The 22107-nt window shown below is 43.0% G+C and overlaps 1 protein-coding gene across 1 annotated transcript in view; it reads right to left on the minus strand.

The window, feature by feature from the left end:
* The window catches only part of LOC133409579 (signal peptide, CUB and EGF-like domain-containing protein 3), a 138141-nt gene extending 123551 nt beyond the window's left edge, over window positions 1-14590 (minus strand). Inside the window, 1 exon segment of the mRNA XM_061689797.1 lies at window positions 14175-14590. Coding sequence (XP_061545781.1) covers window positions 14175-14274 — 100 coding nt within the window. The 5' untranslated portion in view covers window positions 14275-14590.
* Between the last annotated feature and the right edge of the window lie 7517 nt (window positions 14591-22107).

The raw sequence follows: 22107 nt of genomic DNA on the forward strand, positions 1-22107 counted from the left end.
ACATATGTTTATTCCGGACTAGTACAAGGAGTAACGATTCAATTGTGATTCACTATTCATTCGTTGGCGGCACGGTGGACCAACTGGTTAGAGCGTCAGCCTCACAGTTCTGAGGACCGGGGTTCAATCCCCGGCCCCGCCTGTGTGGAGTTTGCATGTTCTTCCCGTGCCTGTATGGGTTTAAACTGCGATTGGCTGGCAACCAGTTCAGGGTGTATCCCGCCTCCTGCCCGATGACAGCTGGGATAGGCTCCAGCACGCCCGTGACCCTAGTGAGGAGAAGCGGCTCAGAAAATGGATGGATGGATGGATGGATATTCATTCGTTACAGAATACTGTGCTTATGCGTGAACGCATGTTTGGACGGCCAGCAGTCAGGTCATCAATAAGAAAGCGAGTGAGTCAGCTGTTGATCAGCATTGCCCAGCAACCATACTAGCACCACACACGAGGGCGAGCAACCGATTTCACGACCGACGATGACATACATAAAATAAAAACAAAAGTATTCAAAATCTAACACACCATCGCAGCACTAAGATGACTGCAGTTGTTGTGAGCGGCGCTTTCAAACAAACTTCAAGCTGCCATGCAGCATGTTTGAAGCAAAAATCGGCTGTCGATCGGCTTAATGTTGGTAGAGACACATTATGGCCGTTGGGCAGTCAGTGAGCGTATATGGGCCAGGTGTCTCTTACACCGTCAGCACAAGTCAGCCACCGGGCCGCCATCAGCCATCGGACGCTCGGAGCACGGGAGCGAATGAAAACATGCAAAATGATATTTGACCTTGCCGGGGCTACACTTACTACAGCCTCTGGAGTGCGTCTGAGGAAACGCGTTTAAGTCTTTGGCAGAATGCACGCTGGACCAGGTATGAGCGGGAACACCCACACTTCAGGGTTGCTCCACCCAGAGTGCGTAAATGGCCAGAAGGTGCGCAAACGACAGAATTAAGTGCACGGCAGAATGATCTGGAGTGGCAAGAGAGGAAATGTCATCCTCCTTAGCACATGTCCTCATGAACAATTCCTTGGCCCGTGCAGTTTATTTTATATGGCTAGAGGGTGGCAGCTAGTCCTTATATTTATACAACAGGAGTTAACGGACATGAGACTCTACCCTGTGCACACAGCAATTACATTCAGTGGCGGTCACTTTAGCCAGCTACGGTGCCAACTGTAACGATGGCAACATAGCAATTACAGCAAAAGTGTGATATTTTTAGTTGTTTCCTGTCAAGGTCAGTTATAAAGTGAATGCTTCTCTGTGTGACTTGTGAAGCGGACTTTTGAAATGAAAGGTTCGGCGGCCTGGAAGTGACTGAAGAGGCAGCTCATTTAAAACCTGCGAGACAAAACAATTAACAAACATCAGTTGACAGGGAGGTATCGTTTTATGGTGCTTCTCCACAGTCACTTTCTATAATGGAACATTCAAAAAACAGGAGAAATGTTGCATTTAAGACTCAACTGTTATGGTTTCCTACAAATGGTAAAATTTATAATAAGAAAGTCACGTGTCAGACTATTTTCAGCTTAACTGTTGGAATTTTGAATACTTCTTAACGCAGAGTTGCAATTTAGATCAGAAAACTGTTATTAGTATATGTAACATAATATGTGAAAACTCAATTTTTGATATTTTTGCTTATAAGTGATTTTGTCTTTATTATTATCGATTATCTATATTATTTATGTATATGTTAATATTCATTTAAGAACTGAGTGATTAATCATTTCAGTGCTATGTTGTATTACACTTTATGAACTGAATCATTAATTACTCATGAAAGTTCAAATAAAATGATCCCATTCACAGTGAACATTAGAATAATACAATAATATGTCGGTCATCTTTCATTTGCTGCGTCACCTCTTCTCCCGAGCCTAGGTCTACATCATTAACCTTGTACAATAGATTAATGAGAATACAGGTGTGACTATCAGAAGCACTGACCTACGGTTACCACTTACATGAAATTGTATTAATCTATTTCCAACAATCTATTATCTTCAATCCATAGCGTGTGGCTTGGCTGCCCAGCTTCCAGTCCTGTGTACCTGTCCAACCAGATTTCGGCTTCTACAGGTATGTGTTGCTGTGTCAAAATGTAATCTGCTAAGGGTCTTCAGAATCCAGAGTGCTGGCGTACAAGTCATGGCTGTGTTTTTTTCAGATTTCAGATTCACCACCGCCGACGTCACTCGCTGTCTTTGCTAAGGTGTATAGTGTCGTTGTCATTTTTTCGAGTCGTTGATCAAACCTAGTGGGACGACTGTCAGACATGATTAAAAAGTCATTTTCAAGGCATACTTTTCAGGAAAAAGTGAATGTTGTGAGGATAGGTCGTCTGACACAGTTGCTGGTTGGCGTTTGCATTAACGCTACGACTAGTTTACAGGCAGGAGCAATTCAAAGGAGGTGGATTTTATCTATACATAATAAGCCTATCTGGTAAGTATGTAATGTATTTTACACAGTGTGCAGAATTATTAGGCAAGTCTAATTTTTAAGAATTTGTTTTATTCATCACCAGCCACAGTGCTTTATCCATCCATCAATTTTCCTCCGCTTATTCGAGGTCAAGTCACGGGGCAGCATCTTAAGCAGCCCAGACTTCCTTCTCCCTGTCCCCCATATAAAATCTCACCTAGGGCGCCACATTGGCTAGGGCCAGCCCTGCGTATAGGGCACCACCCTCCGACAGTGGGTCACCGTTATTTATGTTTAGCCTTGATTTGATGTAGAGAGCTGTCCAATTCCTTCTTTTAAACTTTTAAATAAAAGTAAAGTTAAATATTCCAGCCAATAAACTATAATAGTCGCAAGTTTTAAAATGATAATTAAAATGTAGTGAGAGGTATTAGATGAGACCAGAGAGGGATGATTTGTGAAAAGATAATTTTAATAATGCTCTACTGTCAGGTCTTAGAGACAGTTTGAACATGTATGACAAAAAGTGTTGATGTTTTTTTGGGGGGAAACTGCAAACTCTAAGTCCCCACTGAACGCCCAGGTCCGAAATGCACCGCCTGCTACTGATACAGAGTATAGATATAACCTGGGTGGGTCGGCTTCTTTCCCATGCCTCTGTCCATTGAGGACACCCCCCACCCCAGTGCCTCGAATGAACTGATAAGAACCCACCGAATAAATAACAGTTTTTGTTTTTTTTCATGTGGACTACTCGATATATTGGCTTGGATTTTCCATTAATCCGCAAAATAAAAGCGTTTCATTGCACTTCCAACAGTAAAATTGGCGCTCGCCGTCAGGAATGTAAACACGCACAGTCTGTAAACAAGGCTCTCTGTGACCCCAACCCCCTCAAACATCACTGACCACTACAGACTCGCCTAATGACGTCCCTCACTGACTCCCTCGCCACCCCCCACTCAACGCTCAAAGAGCGACCTGGCTCCATTATTCAGCCCAATAAGTCACAGGAGAAAGAAGATGAAGAGGACCTACAAAGATGACAGCCCCACTCATATTTCTTAGAGCTCCTCAACATGTCCTATCAGTGAGTAACAGAAAAAACAAATGCGGGCTCTGCGGTGGAGGGAGGCGGGAGGAGGGGGCTTTTAGAGGATTAATGATCTGCTACAGCTGGCTTAGGAGCAACACACTGATTCTTCAGTAAGCGCTCATGGGTTTGGAGGGGCGGGGGTGTTTTGGAGGTGAGTTTCAGACTGGAGGGGACAGAGAGCCGTCAACACCACCTCCATCCTCCCCCGACACCAACGGGGATGCTGTCAGCACACCACCGCATCTGCACGCAGGACAAAGGCCACTGACAGGGCGAGAAGAAGACGATGGAAGCAGGGGAGTGACTTTTGTCATTCCAACCACAATGCCACAGTGCAGAGATGCATCCCAGGCCTCATTTGGAACATCTTGTTCAGATTAAAGCTCAACAAACAAACAAGCTAGTATGACTAGTTTCTGGACTCGCTCCTTCCCTCACTGACGCCAGTCCCTGTCGTCCTTGCACTGGCTCCCTGTTCATTTGAGGATGCAGTACAAAACTTTAATAGTCACTCACAGAGCCCTCAATAGTCAGGCTCCTCCATACTTGGTGGATTTAACGTCCTTTTATCGTCCCGTTAGGTCACTTGCAGTCTGCTGTCTTTTACTTAATGAGTGTCCCTCACACACATTCAAAAACTAAAGGTGATAAGAGTCTTGCAGTCAATTACCCCCAAATTGTGGAATATACTTTCTTTTGCAATGAGCTAAAAAAAAAAAAAAAAAAAAAAAACATTTAGGCAGGCATTCAAGGAGACTAGAATGTTTTGATTTGCTTTTATTTGTTATTTTTATTTGACTTTTATGATTTGTGTTTTTTTGGTATAAATTGTTACTCTATTTTATATAAACAGTACACAACTATTAAAGCAATTCTTGTATGCTTTTTGTGAAATGTGCAATATAAAATGTGCTCACTCACTCACTCGGGATTTACATAATCCGGTATTGGTGCAAATACTGGACTCGTACTTGGGGGAGGAAAAAAAAAAATAATAATAATAATAAATTAAAATGCTGCCATACTTTGTTAGCGATACCACTTTACTTGCCTGACATGTACTTTCTGGCCAGGTGGTATAGGGTCCATGTCAGCATGTGGAGATAATTTTCGGTTAAACATACTGTAGATGACAACACTTTGTTAGCTGACTGCAAATTATGCTCTGCAAAAAGGATGATGTGAGAACGAGGCAAGTTGCGGAGGCAAGCTGATGGGCAAGCACTGAATTTCTCAAACAGTGTCGCCCACTCCAGGGTGGCGCGTCAAATGAAGAAAAGTAAGCGATGGTGTGATAAAGAATCAATTCAGTTGACCTGTAAGTTTTGTGTTATATGTTGTTGTATTCTTAAGAAGCAGTCAAGCAGTCTTGTATTTCTTTATGGTCACTTTATTTTGTGAACATGCAGCGGTAACATGGCATCCTATTTGTACTCAGATTGAAATGACACATCATAGAAATTCCTTGTGTTACAGGCTATATTTAAGTTAATTGTGTGGCAAGACTGTTCAAAAACATGCAGTTGGATGTTAAAATGTCAACAATAACACGTCGGTGTTATATTTAAGTTTAACCAAATATTGTTTCTGAACAATATTTGGTTAAAATAAAACATTTACATCTTAATTACAAGACATAATGGCATTATCAATCAACCTCTGGAGATAAAGAGATGACATAATTGAACAGTGACCGGACAACATCCACCGTCATCTTAAATAATAGATTTTGCTGAATATGAATGAATGTGCAGAGATTTCATATATATCATTTGGTATATCATCCTAAACCACCACTCGGGAATAATGTTATTTAAAATAGTTTTGTTTGTTTGTTTTTTTGCTTCCAGGCTCCCTATTTAGCTGTGAATACCTTAGTTTAACCCATGTGGTAATGCACAATAAATTTATATGTGCATTTATTGACAAAATAGCTGAGGTTTTAGACAGAAATTGGCATCTAAAAAGCTCAAGAACAGAAAGCATTGTCCTCTATTAGTTTGAATTATTTCAATTATCGTATGGCATGTGTAAACGCTCCTCTGCAAGTCTTTATATTTTATGTTATTGTTCAGTTCATTTACATTGGTGTTGTTCATTGAACATTCAATATCGAACCAATTTCAAGCTGAAAGAATTGGGGTCGAGCCAATGAATGCATGGGCTCCACACCAACAGAACTATGTTATGATGTCATGTCTGGCAATAATCAATGTCGAGTCATTTTATTGAGCAGCAAAGTTTTTACTAAACCTTGAAGAGTAATGTAAGCACTGTTGCAGTGACTCAGTTGCTGACGCATCACGAGGTCTCCTTTCTGGTCCTTCAACAGTCTACACCAACAAAGTAGGCGATCTGAGTTCACCATGGAAATGATAGATGCACCATTTGACCTATTACAAGCCAGTGTACCATCAACATGATGTGGAAACTGTTAATCTAAGGTGAAATTAATACACAGCAAATTTGAAAAACAAATTTTACACTCCCGGAGTTAAAATCAACGCTTGCCCGGAGTTTATATGACAACCACTGGTTCAGAGTTAAATCAACAATTTTAAAAGCGTTAACATTATCAACACTGTGACGGAGTTATTAAACAACTTCCATAGTGTAAAATATTGTCACCATTTTCGATGATAACATTATCAACACGGTGAGGGCGTTACTAAATGACTGCTACTGTAAGATAGTCACCATTTTCGATGAATTAACATTATTAACACTATAAGAGTGTTATTTAACAACTCTGATTGTGTAAAATATTGACACCATAAGGGCAGAGTTAAAATTATTAACACTATGAAACTGTTACTTAACAACATTGTTAGTTAGGGTTGGGCATCGAGAATCGAGAACCGATTGGAACCAGGAGTAGCCTTCCAGTTATCCCGGAATCGTTCAAATTTAAATATTTTCGTTCCCAGTTTCGATGCCTAGTCCGCCGGCCCCGAAGAAGAAGTGGCGAAAACCAACGAAGAAGCGGTGGAAATCAATGAAGAAGAACACGCACAAAGACATGCTTGCGCCCAACGACTGCGAACAAAAGTGTGTCTTTACTTTGTTAAAATTAATGACCCATCGCCTCAGTGCAACACTTGGATTAAGATTATATTGTGCAAAGGAGGCTTTCACGATGCGTAGAAGTCCGACGCGCTCCGAGCCTCAGCCTACGCCGCGTGGAGCTTCAATGACGTCAACGCTCAGTCAATTGGGTGAGTGAAACAATAAAATACGTCCATGCCAACATTGAGACAGCTAAAAAGGTAAACGGTTGGTTGCACTTCTGCACTGATAGTGTTTAGTGTTTATTTTAGTCTTCAAACCAACGTAAGAGCCGATGACCGAAAAAAAAGCTTAACATTGAGCTAAAACTTCACCGTAGCAACTTTACATCACAATGAATTGGGATCAAATTCACATAAACGTTGTCTCGCAGTATCACAAACACTAACCTTGTCTCATTGCTGGGTAAGGAATCAACGTTTTATAGCATTTGGTTCCATCCATTAAAAATCACCGGTGCAGTGTGAAGTTACTTTTCGTGACAAAATGCTGAGTTCCAGCCCTAAATAAACCATTTGACGTGATAAAACTGTCCCAAATAACAATTTTAACAATGCTATATTGAACTTTTAGCTAATAATTTAATTAATAAATATTAAGTCAATTCGGTCAGTTCCACACACATTGCATTTTAGTTCATATGTTTGATATTGATTGATATATATATATATATATATGTGATATATATATATGTGTATATATGTATATATATATATATATATACACACACACACACACACACACACACAGGTATACATATGTGTGTATAAGAATATTTAGTATGTCTAATGTAATGTAATAGCAGTAATACATTTTAGCTATTTTAAATTTTCTGGGGCCAAGAATACTTAAACAGCTTGTAAGTCGCCAGGAAACATAGGTTATGCAGTGAACATGGCCAGAAAGGTCATTATTTATCATACAGCACACAGTCATGGTTTCACTAAAGAAAAACACCGACTCAACACATGCTTATTACAATGCTGGCACAAACAAAGCAATGAAAAAAAGCAATGTTTGGGGGTGGACTATAGTTGCAGCGAAACATTGCTTCTTTTTTCCCCATTTGTATATATATTTACAAATGAGCACCGCAAAGCATGCTGGGAGTAGCAAGGCTTTCACCGTTGTTACAACATATATTCTACTCATATTACTGCAGTTCACCGCATCGATTCATAATTGTTTTTGTAAGTGTGAGCTTAATTTACCATGTGAAAATACAGGAGTAGGAAAATGGCGTCTCTCTCAAACTGAAGAAGTGCAGGTGCAAAGGTGGTGCTTAATTAAATACATCTCTGAAGAGTTAATCAAACACCACGTGATCTACTCTGTGAAATAACCCCTATTCTGGACACCATTTAAATCTGAAAAAGTGTTAAATGTTAAAATTATACTTTGGGTGTTAAAAATCACCTCCAAAAGGTGTAACCCTGAAAGTTTTGCTGTGCATATACACCGCGGACCTGCTGTGCTAGATCTTACATTTAATAGGCAGCTAATTATACAAAAAAATGGTTATTACACAGAGGGATTCATTACATTAAATGTGCATTTTCCATTAAACTGTAAAAGTCCGATAGCTTCGGGAAAGCATCTTTAACCCTTGTTTGCAAAGTGGAAAATGTCTTTGTTATATATTCCAAGAGTCACGAAAAAAGTGAGCGACACAACAAAAGCCTGGTGGGTCTCACTGGGCTCAGATGTGACGTGTGCTTGCAAACATGGAGCTCATTCCTCACACTACACAATTCACTGAAGCCACGGTATCAGAAAAGTCTTCTCCATAAAGGAGCCTCATTTGTGGAAGTGAAAGCGCTTGTGCCTGTGAAGTGCAATCATTTATATCCAGTCTGCAATCACTCATCGCTGCCGTACATTCTCGCTTGCCCTCAGCACACACTCACAGATCAAAGTTTTGCTGCCAATCATACTGCATCTCTCTTGCACAGAACTGTTATCGAGTGTTTTCGCCACTCAAGTAACGGCAAGAAAATCATCTCTGTGCTCTCTCGGCTGCTGTGTAACAACACTAGGCTTTGCATGATCCGGATTTTTGGGGCCGATCACCGATCACCAAGTTTAAAAAAAACGATAAGCGATCACCGATCCGATCACAAGATGGAGCAATGTGTCTATTTACATGACACATGGACACGTATATACTTGTGTACTGTAGGACTTGTTCATTTATTGTATATACTTGTTTACTGTATACTGAGTACTGTACGACCGGAGTCAGAGTTTGGTCCGCATATCCGGCAGTAAGTCGGACTGGTTTCCGGTGAGGGTTGGACTCCGCCAAGGCTGCCCTTTGTCACCGATTCTGTTCATAACTTTTATGGACAGAATTTCTCGGCGCAGCCGAGGCGTAGAGGGGGTCCGGTTTGGTGGCCTCAGTATCGCATCTCTGCTTTTTGCAGATGATGTGGTTCTGTTGGCTTCATCAAGCCGTGACCTCCAACTCTCATTGGAGCAGTTCGCAGCCGAGTGTGAAGCGGCTGGGATGAGAATCAGCACCTCCAAATCTGAGACCAAGGTCCTCAGTCGGAAAAGGGGGGGGGGGGGGGGGGGGGGGCAATGCCCTCTCCAGGTCAGGGATGAGATCCTGCCCCAAGTGGAGGAGTTCAAGTATCTCGGGGTCTTGTTCACGAGTGAGGGAAGAATGGAACGGGAGATCGACAGGCGGATCGGTGCAGCGTCTGCAGTGATGCGGACTTTGTATCGATCCGTTGTGGTGAAGAAGGAGCTAAGCCGAAAGGCGAAGGTCTCGATTTACCGGTCGATCTACGTTCCTACCCTCACCTATGGTCACGAGCTGTGGGTCGTGACCGAAAGAACAAGATCCCCTATACAAGCGGCCAAAATGAGTTTCCGCCGCAGGGTGTCCGGGCTCTCCCTTAGAGATAGGGTGAGAAGCTCGGTCATCCGGGAGGATCTCAGACTAGAGACGCTGCTCCTCCACATCGAGACGAGACAGATGAGGTGGCTGGGGCATCTGATTCCGATGCCTCCCTGACGCTTCCCTGGTGAGGTGTTCCGGGCACGTCCCACCGGGAGTAGAACCCGGTGATGACTCAGGACACGCTGGAGAGACTACATCCTTCGGCTGGCGTGGGAACGCCTTGGCATCCCCCCAGAAGAGATGGATGAAGTGGCTGGGGAAAGGGAAGTCTGGGCGTCCCTGCTAAAGCTACTGCCCCCGTGACCCGACCTCGGATAAGCGGTAGAAGATGGATGCATGGATACATACTGAGTACTGTATCTTCAAATTTATTCTCTTGCATTTTAGACAAAAGTTAAAACATCAATGACCTCTAGGGGGCATACAAGGATTGGCCACTGACATAACTTTAGTTAAAATCAACATTACAACATGACAGAAATAATGGGTGCTAACTTACTGTAATTAAATTATTTTATTTAAATTAAATTACTTGAATAAATAATATTAATGACATGCTTACTCTAACTTTCTCACTGTCCCAGCTATATGGACGGGTGTTGTCCAGAGTTTGCGTCCGTTCGGCTTTTCCTCCCCCCCCCCCCACGCTGCGTTGCGGCATGCTCCTCATGTACATTCTTCAGGTGCCCGATCAAATGTGTTGTGTTGAACCATTTAGATGACGTTCCCCACCACGTACTTCAGTTGTGCACAGACTGCAAATAACTTGTCTGAGAGACCGCAAAATAGTCCCACACCGACGTCGTGTATTTTCACCGACAAGATTGAAAAAACTTTATTGGCCGTCAGATAGTTACAGTACTGCGCCACAAGACACGTGACAAGGCTAAAAATAAACTAGCTTTTGGATTCATACGCGACGAAGACGCAGAGTTAAAAGTCTTGTACGGAGCCGATCGATGACGTCATTGATTGGATTGGCGAATTATGTATAATTATAATCCGATAATTAGCATTTTTATCGGCCGATACCGATCACACCGATCAGATCGGCGTAAAGTGTAAACAACACGTACAGTGCTATTGGCACGCCACTTGACAGGCAGATGCTTGGTGAGTGTGTGTGTGCCGAGTGAGTAAAGTGACGCCAAAATGATCCCGTCGGCCCATTCGTCATCGGCGAGTGACCGAGGACTGCCATGAGGCGCAGCCCGTCTCGGGCGCGGTTTGCCTGCCCTGCACACAGAGGCAGACATAGACCAAGACTGAGACGAGCTTCCTGTCACAACAGAGCACTTTGTCTGGGATGAAGTGTATGTACAGGTTACACACACATCTGGTTTAATTTGGCAGATTATGGTGTGCGTTAATAGCATGGGGAGAAATAAAGTTCCCGATAAAAAAAAAAAAAAAAAAAAGAAGAATCCAAATGAGGAAAGCTGTCATTTTCCAGCAGCTATTTTGGCTGTAGGGCTGGGCGACGAATTGATTTCATTGTTTTCTTTGACTTTATGAGTCAGGGGGATTTTTTTTTGTTATTATTATTTTACCAGAAAATTCCCTCGAGGAAGCAGACAAGAAAGGACGCTGGTGGAAGACCATCACAAAGACAATCGTACTGCATATTGCCAAAGACACAGTGCTCATTTACACAGTGGGAAAGCAGGCATTTATCTTCATATTGAAGACCCGATACTGTATGTGCTACAAGTGGCTCTTCAGTTTTCAGTGGAGAGGAGAATAAATTCTTATTTTCTACCTCAATAACATGTCAAATATAGCAGATACCATACATTTACGGTACATGAGTGTTATACGGGCAGGTACAATTTGAATTATTTATTTTATGTTCAGCAACAAGTTAATATTGTATGGAATTAATTTTGGTTCAACAAAATAATTCAGTAATTTCAGAATTCAAAGGGGGCATTTATTCCCCTCGCACCGGAACAACTTTTACTTTTAATACATAGGATTGTGTTTGGCTGCAGGACACATTTAAAACAAATCCCAGAAATCAATTCAAATTCGATTTTTGCAGTGAAAGAAAAACCAAGACTTTAATTTTAAGGCCACATGTCCTTGCTCAACTTGGCAGCCAGACTTTTTGCATTGTCTTATTTTCAAAAGGTGCACGCTTGCCTTTCAGGGAGAAAGTCAAACAACTCAGCCAACACCTCCACAGGAGCGTCACTGGCTGGCTACTGCACAAAGCACAACGATGATGAGAGGAGAAGACAAATCTTTTTCCTATCGTGCCCACTTATGCCCCGCTCTCTGTCTGTTTCTTTCTAGTTTCTGTTTGACAGCACTATGAAGTTCAAGGCCAAAGGGACAGGGTATGTAGGTGGGAGGGCGAGACTATTTATTACAAGAAGTCGAGCCTCTTTTGGTGAAAAAGTGTGCTCTTCTTGTTATAAGGGACCAATTCTCCCTTGACTAATCTGTTGACTATGCTTCTAGCTCTGCCTTTTAGGTGCCATACTCCAGTGGTTGTTAGCCCAAGAAAGGATGCCAAGATCAAAGATCACAGATCAAATTGTGCATTTTAGTACCCTTCTCAACAAACTGAACTGTCTTGCTTGTTGGAATCAGGGCGTCTGTGGTTTTCTTCATTTCCACATTTACATTTCCAAACACAAATATTTGTACTTTATCACTTAACAAAAGTGGGTTTACAGCTGTGATCATAGTGTCAAAAGGTGCTTAATCCCAACCCTTTTTAATATGCCAAACTAAAAGTGGCTTGGTTGGTGGTGTGTGTGTGTATGTGTGTGTGTGTGTGTGTACTGCTGGCTTTCACCAGCACCGCCACTTCATTAAATGCAAAGGAAACGGAGCGAAGACAAAGCAAACAAAGCAAGAGTTTGGTGCAAAAGGAAAGGGCTGAGTGAATGTCGGGGGTGGGTGGGGGCTCTCTCCTCTCCAGAGAGGAGTGCGGTAGGCAAGCATCTCTAGGTAAGCAGCCCCGTCACTCGGGTCTCATATTGCCAAGGCTTCCCGGTTCCCACAGTGCGACTGGACCTAGATGTGGCCTTCCTCCCCTCTCTGGCGGCCCTGTGTCTTTAGACCCCCAGGCCCTGGAGCAGAGGTTACACCAACACAGCCAAGCGCAGCAACATGTCAGGCCCGCACCAACCGTTGCCTTGGTGCCGCCGCATTAGCGAAGAGCTCTTGACTGTGTGTTGGAAGGAAAGTGATTTGCCATGACGTCTATAGCGCTCCTCTTGCCTTCATTCCTCTTTGCCGCCATGTGGCTGTTCCTCTCTCAGCCTCGGCACACTCGCTCCGGTTTCTCCGCCATTCTCCTCCTCCTCTTTGTCATCCTCTCCATCACACCCTCAAGTCCTCCCTCCCTCATTCCACTGTGCTTCTGGGGAATAATGACTTATGTCTGAGTGCCACGATTAGTCTGACATTGATGAAAGACAAAGACACATCTGCCTCGAATAAGTGTTGAGCTGACAATTTGTGCATTTTTTTTTCAAAGACGTTTTCTGTCTCGTCGACTCGTCACTGGCACCGATGTCAAGCATTATGTTTCTTCCCGGTTGTGGCGCAAATATTGTCACAATACGGTGCGGCTCTCTTCTCAGGAAGTGGCCTATTGAGCGCCTGCTCACTGGTGACCAACAAACAGGTGCACGCCACTGCACACCGACACTCGTACGGCCGTATTCCATTCTACAAGGAAGCGTGTAATTGATGAGGTGGAAAATAAAGTGACAGAAAGTAGTTCTAATTGCAAAATGTAAATATTGAGTTTTCCCACAAGTGGGGGGCAGACCACCCAGGGAGCAAAATAGTCACCCCCCCCCCCCAACCCCCTTTTTTTTTTTTTTTTTTTTTTTTTTTTTTTTTTGCCTTGACAGCGCGAGAGATGTCTTTTTGTGTGTGTGAAACATCACCAGCCCACAATCAGCGCTCGCACACAAACCATTATGTGTCTTTCTTTGCATGCAAATACTCCTGGCAGACCCGGCTTGGCATTTCGTATTGTGGGAACGTGAAGTGACGAGGGGGGCCATGCAGGCGGCAACGGGATCACCGCGGAATACTGTGCCTCGCTTGTTCCCGCAAGGTGTCGGGAATCGAGGGGATTGAGGCTGGGCCGCTTGTGTGCTCTGGAGCGTTTCTCACAGGACGAGAGAGCAAGAGGGCAGGCGGCGGGGCAGCTCGGCACTGTAGCTGCAGTGTCTGACACTCACAGGGTCCCGCGTGTGTGCGTTACAGCCAGGTGTCAAATACTTGTCTGGACTGTGACGAATGGTCTCCCGCTCGCCCGCCTTGCCACCGGTACCTGCAGGCTTGGCCTATGAAACCTAACTGTTCAAGATCAAAGTCAAGCACTGGAAGGAAGGACAGCGAGCTTCATTCGAGTGCCCCCTGACGACTTGTCGTGAGGGCAAAATGTGGGGATTCGATTGCTTTCACTCAACACTTCTCAATGAAACGCTTGGAAGTGGTTCTCAAACACAGTCCCACGACTTTGTGCACTTTTTTAGTGCTCAGCAGCTCTGCGGGAGAGCGGTTCAACGCCGTCATGAAGCAATGCAACCAACGCGTTTGTTGAAAAGGACAACATTGCAGTTTGGCAACGCAAACAAAGCGGAACAAAATTGCCCACAGCGGCTGCACTTTGATAATAAGTGGAGGGAGGTGAAAACTTACCTTGGCTGCTTTTACTTCCCGAAGCGGATTGTTGGACAAAGGCGACCAGGCAGAAGCCCACAAATCCAAGGCTAGCTCGTATCAAACCGTGCACATACATGCTCACTTTGCCTGCACTTGAAGACTTTCGTCAAGATCTACGAGGTGCGTCGGAGCCTTTGCATGCGCGCCACACAATTCTCTCCTCTTGTTATTCCTCTTGGGCGCGCGCGGACCAGGATCCACTGCGACCCCCTTTTTTATATATATAAATAAATATATATATATATATATATTTTTTTTTTTTTTTGGGGACGGGGGGGGGAGAGACCTAATTACGCCTGTTTATTTTGCTTTCAAGTTGTCGGCATCGCGGATAGCCCGACAACGCGCAGCGCAGAGAGGCTTATCTGTTATCATGTTCCGAGGCAGACCAATGTCATTTTAAGAAAGAGAGAGAGGGAGGGGGGAGAGAGAGACGGAGCCTTGCGGTGGACTTGGCAAGAAAAGGGGAGGAGAGAGGCGTCCGCGATGCACCGCGGACTCTTCTTCGCTTCCCCTCGAACGCCATTAGATCTTTTGGTGCTTGTTTTTTTTAAATATTTTTATTTTTGTTTATCGACAAGCTCACTCGGGAGGAGTGCTGCTTACCTGGCATTTGTCGCCTGCGCTCACCTCGACGATTGCGCGTGCGCAAAAGCGCTCATGTAGCCTCCACTTAGTTACCGTGGATCAAGGTGTCAAACTCAAGGCCCGGGGGCCAGATCCGGCCCACCATATCTTTTTATGTGGCCCACTCAAGCAAATCCCGTGCGTCGATTACTGATTTTTGCTAAACTATCAAAAATGCTTATTGTCTTCACTTTTTAAAATTTGTAGATATTGCAAGCATTTTTGTTACCAAGCCCCCTTTTAAGATAAATTCAATAATACGTCGATGAAAAAAATTGTTTTTACTGGCTTCTGATTTCAAATCGAGTGATCCATCAATTTGTTGTTTGAGTATATGGAATATTATTAGGCAATCGTACATTTATATGGGTTCACAGCCATAGCAGCCCTCTGAGGGAAAGGTAGGCTGGCAGATGGGCTGACAGACAGACAGACAGATAGATAGATAGATAGATAGATAGATAGATAGATAGATATTTCACAAGTCATCGTTCCAAGGACAATTGCTGCCCCCGAGCTATGTGATACTTCTGTAAGAGCCAGAACCATTCCTCCGTGAGGAACTGAAACGAACTTAACTCAAGCTGTAAATTATATAAGAAGATGCCCATGGGGGGAATTATTTAATTACCCGAAAAGTCCCGTCCTGTAATTGGTTTACTATGCTGAAACAGTTCCAGCTGTTGAAAATACAGATCAAGGTGAATTAATTCCTCAGGTGATAAGGCGCACAATCAGTAATTGTTTACAGAAACAGTGATGAAAGCTTCAGATAATCACCAAAAGCAATTATGTTCTGTGTCATCTGGTTCCAGAACCTTGACAAAAAACATTATCTGCTCCTCTGTGTGTGGTGTACTGAGGAGATGCAGCTCCGCTGTCACATTTCCCTCTTAATGCCCTGCCAAAAATCAGCACAGCACATTTGGGCGGGACTGTACCTAAAAGACACGTGAAACTAGCAACATGCAACGTTGCAATTAATGAGGATTCAATATACTTTTCAATGGCAGCCTCCAGTACTACTATCCTGCAGCTCTATACATTCACCATCTCCCTCAACAGGATGAGGCTTGATGAGTTCCATGAATCAAAATCTCTCAATATTGCAAGCGCAACCAACAGTGTGAGTGCCCCACATTGCTGGGCCAGTAAGTGACAAAACATTTGTTTTTAAGCAGCATCCTGCAGAGCAAAAAAAAACAAAAAAAACTCCCAATACCCGCTTCCTTCTTCTACATTATTGCCAAATTTAATCAGTTGTGTTGATGCAATTATGCTTGATTTGATACAGGTAAGTCGGTAATTATCACCCCTGCTTCAGTGTACTTTCTTTCTTCATCCATTATAATTATTACCTCAAAACGAGCCTGAGTGGAGATAATTCTACCTTTGTGGCATGATGGTGAGGAAAATCAAAATCTAAAAATAGTGATTTACATTTAAAGGGAGGAGAGGTGATAATCTTTCATTATCAGCTGTCTAATCAGAGTGTTGCCTCAGGCACCATAAAACTAGAAAAATGTCACACTGTGCAAGAAACATTCAAATGAGCTTGTGTGTTTTGCCACAAACCAGGGGCCTCGTTAAATGAGACATTCAGCGCAACAGAACAATCTTCGAAGAAATCCCAGTTTGCATCCACGTGAGAAAATAAACGTAAATGTGCAGCACAAAGCCAAACCATTCAGTGTAATTAAAATAACTCCCATCAGGGTTATGGATGCATATTAGATGTCCTTGTGTGCAGATCTCTGGATAATGGTGAGCCCTTGTCGAACCAAATGAGCTCGGAGAGTCACTGGGGGAGTCTGAGAAAGTCACAATATGGTTGCCACAGAGTCTGAGCAGGGAGTCCTGCAGTGGGATCTGTGCACTTTTCATAGCAACACTTCATTAAAGACAGGCGGCTGTGCACGAGCATCACGCTGTGCACCAAACCAAGCTATTTTTACGTCGACAGACGTACAAGGGAAGACCAGGCAATGTTTAATTTATGAGCCACATCATAAAATACACACACGCTATGGAGCAGTGGGACAGCAGGAAGGCGCCCAGATACCTGCAAGTGTCTTTTATATTTTATATTTTGTAGGTGAGGTATTTTTTTATTTTTATCACACTTTCCCAGTTTCCAGCTACAGCATGCTATAAGTACAACAACAAAAAAACGTGTCGGTAGGATGGCAGAACTACTAACTCCAACAAGTCAGACACATGCAATAGTAATGACAGAAAAATTCTAACTGTTAGAGAACTGACTCAGAATTTCTACTGGATTGACATTTGAGCCCAGTTATTTCAAGCATTGCGTGTGTTGGGAAAAGCAATAGAATTCAAACTTTACAAAAGTAAGAGGAACGATTTAAAATTGCCATACAATTGTCCATACAGGACAAATATGTGGCAACCAGTTGTTTGAAAGACTGTTGTTACAAGCTGTGTTTTCATTTTGACTGACGTATTGCACAAAGACAATGCTCCAACAGCTGTTCCAGGAAGATAAACATAAGATGGATGCATGTTGGGAAGTGTGTGTAAGTGCCTCACACAAGACTCCAGCACTAGACTGAGCAACAAGCCTCACAGCGAGCCTGATGTTCTCTTCCAGATGGTCATAGGCAGAGACACATATCACAGCTCCACACTTGTTTTCTTCTCACTGCCAAGGCTCAGAGCTCAGAACCTTCTCCACTTTCACCCCATTCCTGCCAGCGGGGGCCGCATACCAACACGGCCGCAGGCCCAGCAGGATCTCTTGGTACTCGCCATCCCAGCACCACAGGGGAGCAGAGTGGCTTTTGGGAGCTGGACACTTTTTTTTTTTTGGTAGTGTGTGCATCGCGAGTCAAGGCTGTGTGTGGGTTGCCCAAGGAATGCTTCCAGACCACAGTCTCAGTCGTTGGCACTACCATGTGGAAGAGGTGTCGCAGACAGACAACCTGTGGAACCTAAAGACACACACACGCCCGTCAGAATGGCATTTTGCAGAATCATTGCTCAAAAGGACTCCAGTGGCACAGGAGTCATTAAAAAGAAACAAAAGCTCAATAAGGAAGTATGTTCCTCCCACTTTCTTCAACTGGGGATTCCTGCTTTCATCCTGCTCTGACCTACTTTCATTCTCAATTCTAATATCACTTCATCTGATGAATCTTCTCTCTGTTTATTGAGCTCATCGACTTGGGATATTGTTTCTTAAATAGCACACCATTGCTACTCTCCAGCACATTTGTAGGCACTTGGAGCAGTGGTTAGCCCTACTGCCTCAGAGATAGGTTTAGGTCGCTCTTCCTCTGTGAATTTGTAAACCTGTGTTCCCACTACGTTTGGGTCTTTTCTTTGCATAACCTGGCATCCAAAATCATGTATTTTGGCTAATTTGAAGACTAAATTACAAAGGCGTGGTTTGAGTTATAGTCTGAGTTTAGTGGGGGCCTCTAAAATGTTAATGGCATAATAACTAAATCAGAATCATCTTTATTTGCCAAGTATGTCCAAAAAACACACAAGGAATTTGTCTCCAGTAATTGGAGCCGCTCTAGTACGACAACAGACAGCCAATTGACAGAGAACACTTTGGAGCCATAAAGACATTGAGAAAAACAGTCACTGAGCAGTAAAGGGTTGCTAGTCATCTAGTAATGCCGGTACATTTTTTTTTTTTGACAATTGTGCAAAAAGATGCAGAGTCCTCTAGCACTTAGAGTAGTAGTCAAATGACTAATATTGCAATAGTCCGGTGCAATGACCGTTGTGCAAAGGGCGCCGAGTAGTATGATAGTCTGGCACAGTGTTGATTGTGCAAATGGTGCAGATACTCCTCAGTCAATGTGCAAATGGAGCAGATGCTACTCTGGCATGAGTGCCCAGTATTGGTCAACAACAGATATGCAAATAGTGCAGCATGGTGAGACTACTACAGTGAGTGCACGAGTAATATATCATTGGCCCGACAGAAATGTGACAACAAACTCAAGACAAAAAATCGCCAGCATGTTGCAATGGAATTGTAGGTTAGGTGTTTAAGAAGTTGATTGCAAGAGGGAAGAAGCTGTTGGAATGTCTGCTAGTTCTAGTTTACATTGATCGGTAGCGCCCACCTGAGGGAAGGAGCTGGAAGAGCCGGTGACCGGGATGTGGAGGGTCCGAGAGGATTTTGCACACTCTTGTCTTAGTTCAGGCAGCGTGCAAGTCCTCAAGGGTGGGTAGGGGTAGGGGGTGGGTAGGAAATAAATACATATGTGGAAAAGGCTTCAACTTTGTGCAAATCTACTTTTGGGACAATCAGTTAAACGTAAGTATATAAAGACTTTCTTGACTCCAAATAGCATCCAACATTTTTCTGTACATACACTTGACAAAACCATCAGGTCGAGGTGGTTGTAGGGAAAGCCATGTACCAAAGGACCAGCTTTCTAACTCTCGGAGACAGAGTATGAGTTACATTGGTACAGACCTAATAAACTTTTGCTTGTGGACCTGTAGCCCAGATAACATTTGTTTGTCGCTTACAGTGCCAGCCAAAAGACATATGTTTTAGACACAGCATACAATTTATGGGATGAGCCCAAACCTTTGACTGGAACTATGTCTTCAGGGGGAATGTATGTATGTAAGTATGTACACAATTTTAAAAATAAAGGCCATCACATTACAGATATGGAAACAGAGCATTGATTGGCAGCTTAGTGGGATAGTGCAGCAAATATCGTCATCGATTAGAAGTATTTGGATATTTAACATAATTGTAAGCAAAAACAAATTTTACAATACCTGCGTGAAAATCCTTTGTAGTCAACGACTGAATGGACATTACCAAATTCTGAGTTTCCTCCCTGGAGATGCTTCAGTTTACTGCAGCCACCTTCACTGGTAGCTTGTTCGTGTTAGTTCTGGGCCTGTGTTTATTGTGACGGTTGCATTTTATTTTGTAGGTTCTCTTCCTGTTGAATCCTTTTTTGGCCCTCCCCCGTGTATGCTTTTCTACTTTCTCATCTGTTTGAATCTCTACTTTGCTGTCATGTGCTGTGCCTGTGTCTAAGTGTGTCCCCTCTCTCATCTGTGCCCTATCACTCAGTTTGTACAATGTTTCGCTACCAATTTGTTTTGTGGTCTAAGCTGTGAGTTCTAACCTTAATTTGATTCCCTACACTTTGAATTACTTTTGTATCATCGTGTACATTTATTTCTCTTGTGTATATATTATGATGATAGGATGTCTGTCCATCTGCGCTGAAACGTTTTCCCATCGGTTTTGTAGCTTTTGGCTGAATGTGAGCAGAGAGAAAAGCCCCATAGCCCTCACCATTCATCTTGTTATATCTGTCAGCAGTCACGCCATCAGTAACACCAATGAACCCATTCCATTAGTATTCATATACAGTGCTGTCAAAAAGTCTTGGCCCCCATCTCAAATTCTTATATTGTTTTTAAATGGTGATTTCATTGATTAAGGGGAAAAAACAACTATTCAAAGTTACCTGGCCTGTGTGAAAAAGTAATTACCCCCTTAGTTAAATCAGGAATTCATTCTGGCTAATCACAACTTTTGGTTAATTATCACTGATCACAGGCAAGGCTGATTACCTCCAGACCTGTTCAATCAAGAAATCACTTAAACAGAACCTCCCTGACAAAGTCGAGTCAGACAAAAGGTCTATAAAAGCTGGAACAAAATAACACGATCCAAACAATTTCAAGAACACTCAAGAAATAAAGTAACTGACATCTATCAGTATCCGCTTTAGGATTCCGGCAAACCATAAGTAGAGCAATTAATCTCTAATGGTGAAATTATGAAACAGAAGTTAACCTCCCCAGGAGTGGTCGGTCTACAAAGATTATCCCGAGAGAACAGCAATGACTCATCCAGGAGGCCTCAAAGGAAAGAACTGCAGGCCTCCCTTTCTTCAGTTAAGGTCGATGTTTATGACACAACAAAAAGGAAGAGACTGAGCAAAAATGGCATCCATGGCAGAGTTCCAAGTTGAAAACCATCCATCCATCCATTTTCTGTACCGCTTTATCCTCACAAGGGTCGCGGGCGTGCTGGAGCCTATTCCAGCTATCTACGGGCGAGAGGCATCGTTACATCTGGCTTAAATGTAGCAGAGTATTTCAGGAAAAGAACATCCTACCAACAGTCAAACATGGCGGTAGTAGTGTGATGGTCTTGGGCTGCTTCGCTCCTTCAGGACCTGGACAACTTGCCGTGATTGATGGAACTATCAATTCTGCTGTTTAGCAGAAAATCCCGAAGGAGAATGTTCAGCCATCAGTTCGTGACCCCAACCAGAAGCGCACTTAGGTTCTGCAGCAGGATAGCGATCCAAAACACACCAGCAAGTCAACTTCTGAATCGCTTAAAAAAAAAAAAAAAAAAAAAAAAAAATGAAGGTTTTGGAGTGGCCTAGTCAAAGTCCAATGAATCCTTGAATCCGATGGCAACACAGTAGCATGACTTTAAAGAGGCCGTTCATGCTCGAAAACCTTCCATTTTTGTTGAATTCATACAATTCTGCAAGGATGAGTGGGCCAAAATATCTCCACAGAGATGTGAAAGACTCATTGCCAGTTTTTTTTCCCTTAATAAATGAAATCACCATTAAAAAACTGAATTTTAAGTTCACTTGGGTTTTATTTGTCTGATATTTACATTTGTTTGATGATGTTAAACATTAATGTAGGGAAACTATGCAAAAACATAAGTATTTGAGAAAGGGGACGATACCTTTTCATGGCACTGTACAGCTGCCAAAAAACCCACATGAATCCTTTGAATTTACCAGGATTTCTGTCCAAACAATAGACAAACACAGTTTCTTGAACAAATATCACACACAATTATATATATATATATATATATATATATATATATATCGTTTTTACTGGGGACACGGTGGGCGACTAGTTAGCACATCAGCCTCACAGTTCTGAACACCGGGGTTTCAAATCCGGCCTTGACTGTGTGGAGTTTGCATGTTCTTGCCGTGCCTGCGTGGGTTTTCTCCGGGTATCCTAGTTTCCTCCCACATCCCAAAAACATGCATGGCAGGTTAATTGAAGACTCTAAATTGCCCGTAGGTGTGAATGTGAGTGCGAATGGTTGTTTGTTTATACAGTATGTGTTCTGCGATTGACTGTCGACCAGTTTAGGGTGTACCCTGCCTCTCACCAAAAGTCAGCTGGGATAGACTCCAGCACATCCGCGACCCGAGTGAGGATAAGTGATTCAGATGGATGGAAGTAGTTAGTATGTATAGAGGCCAAATCCTAAAAA

Source organism: Phycodurus eques, chromosome 1, assembly GCF_024500275.1.
Source record: "Phycodurus eques isolate BA_2022a chromosome 1, UOR_Pequ_1.1, whole genome shotgun sequence".
Classification (NCBI taxonomy): domain Eukaryota; kingdom Metazoa; phylum Chordata; class Actinopteri; order Syngnathiformes; family Syngnathidae; genus Phycodurus; species Phycodurus eques.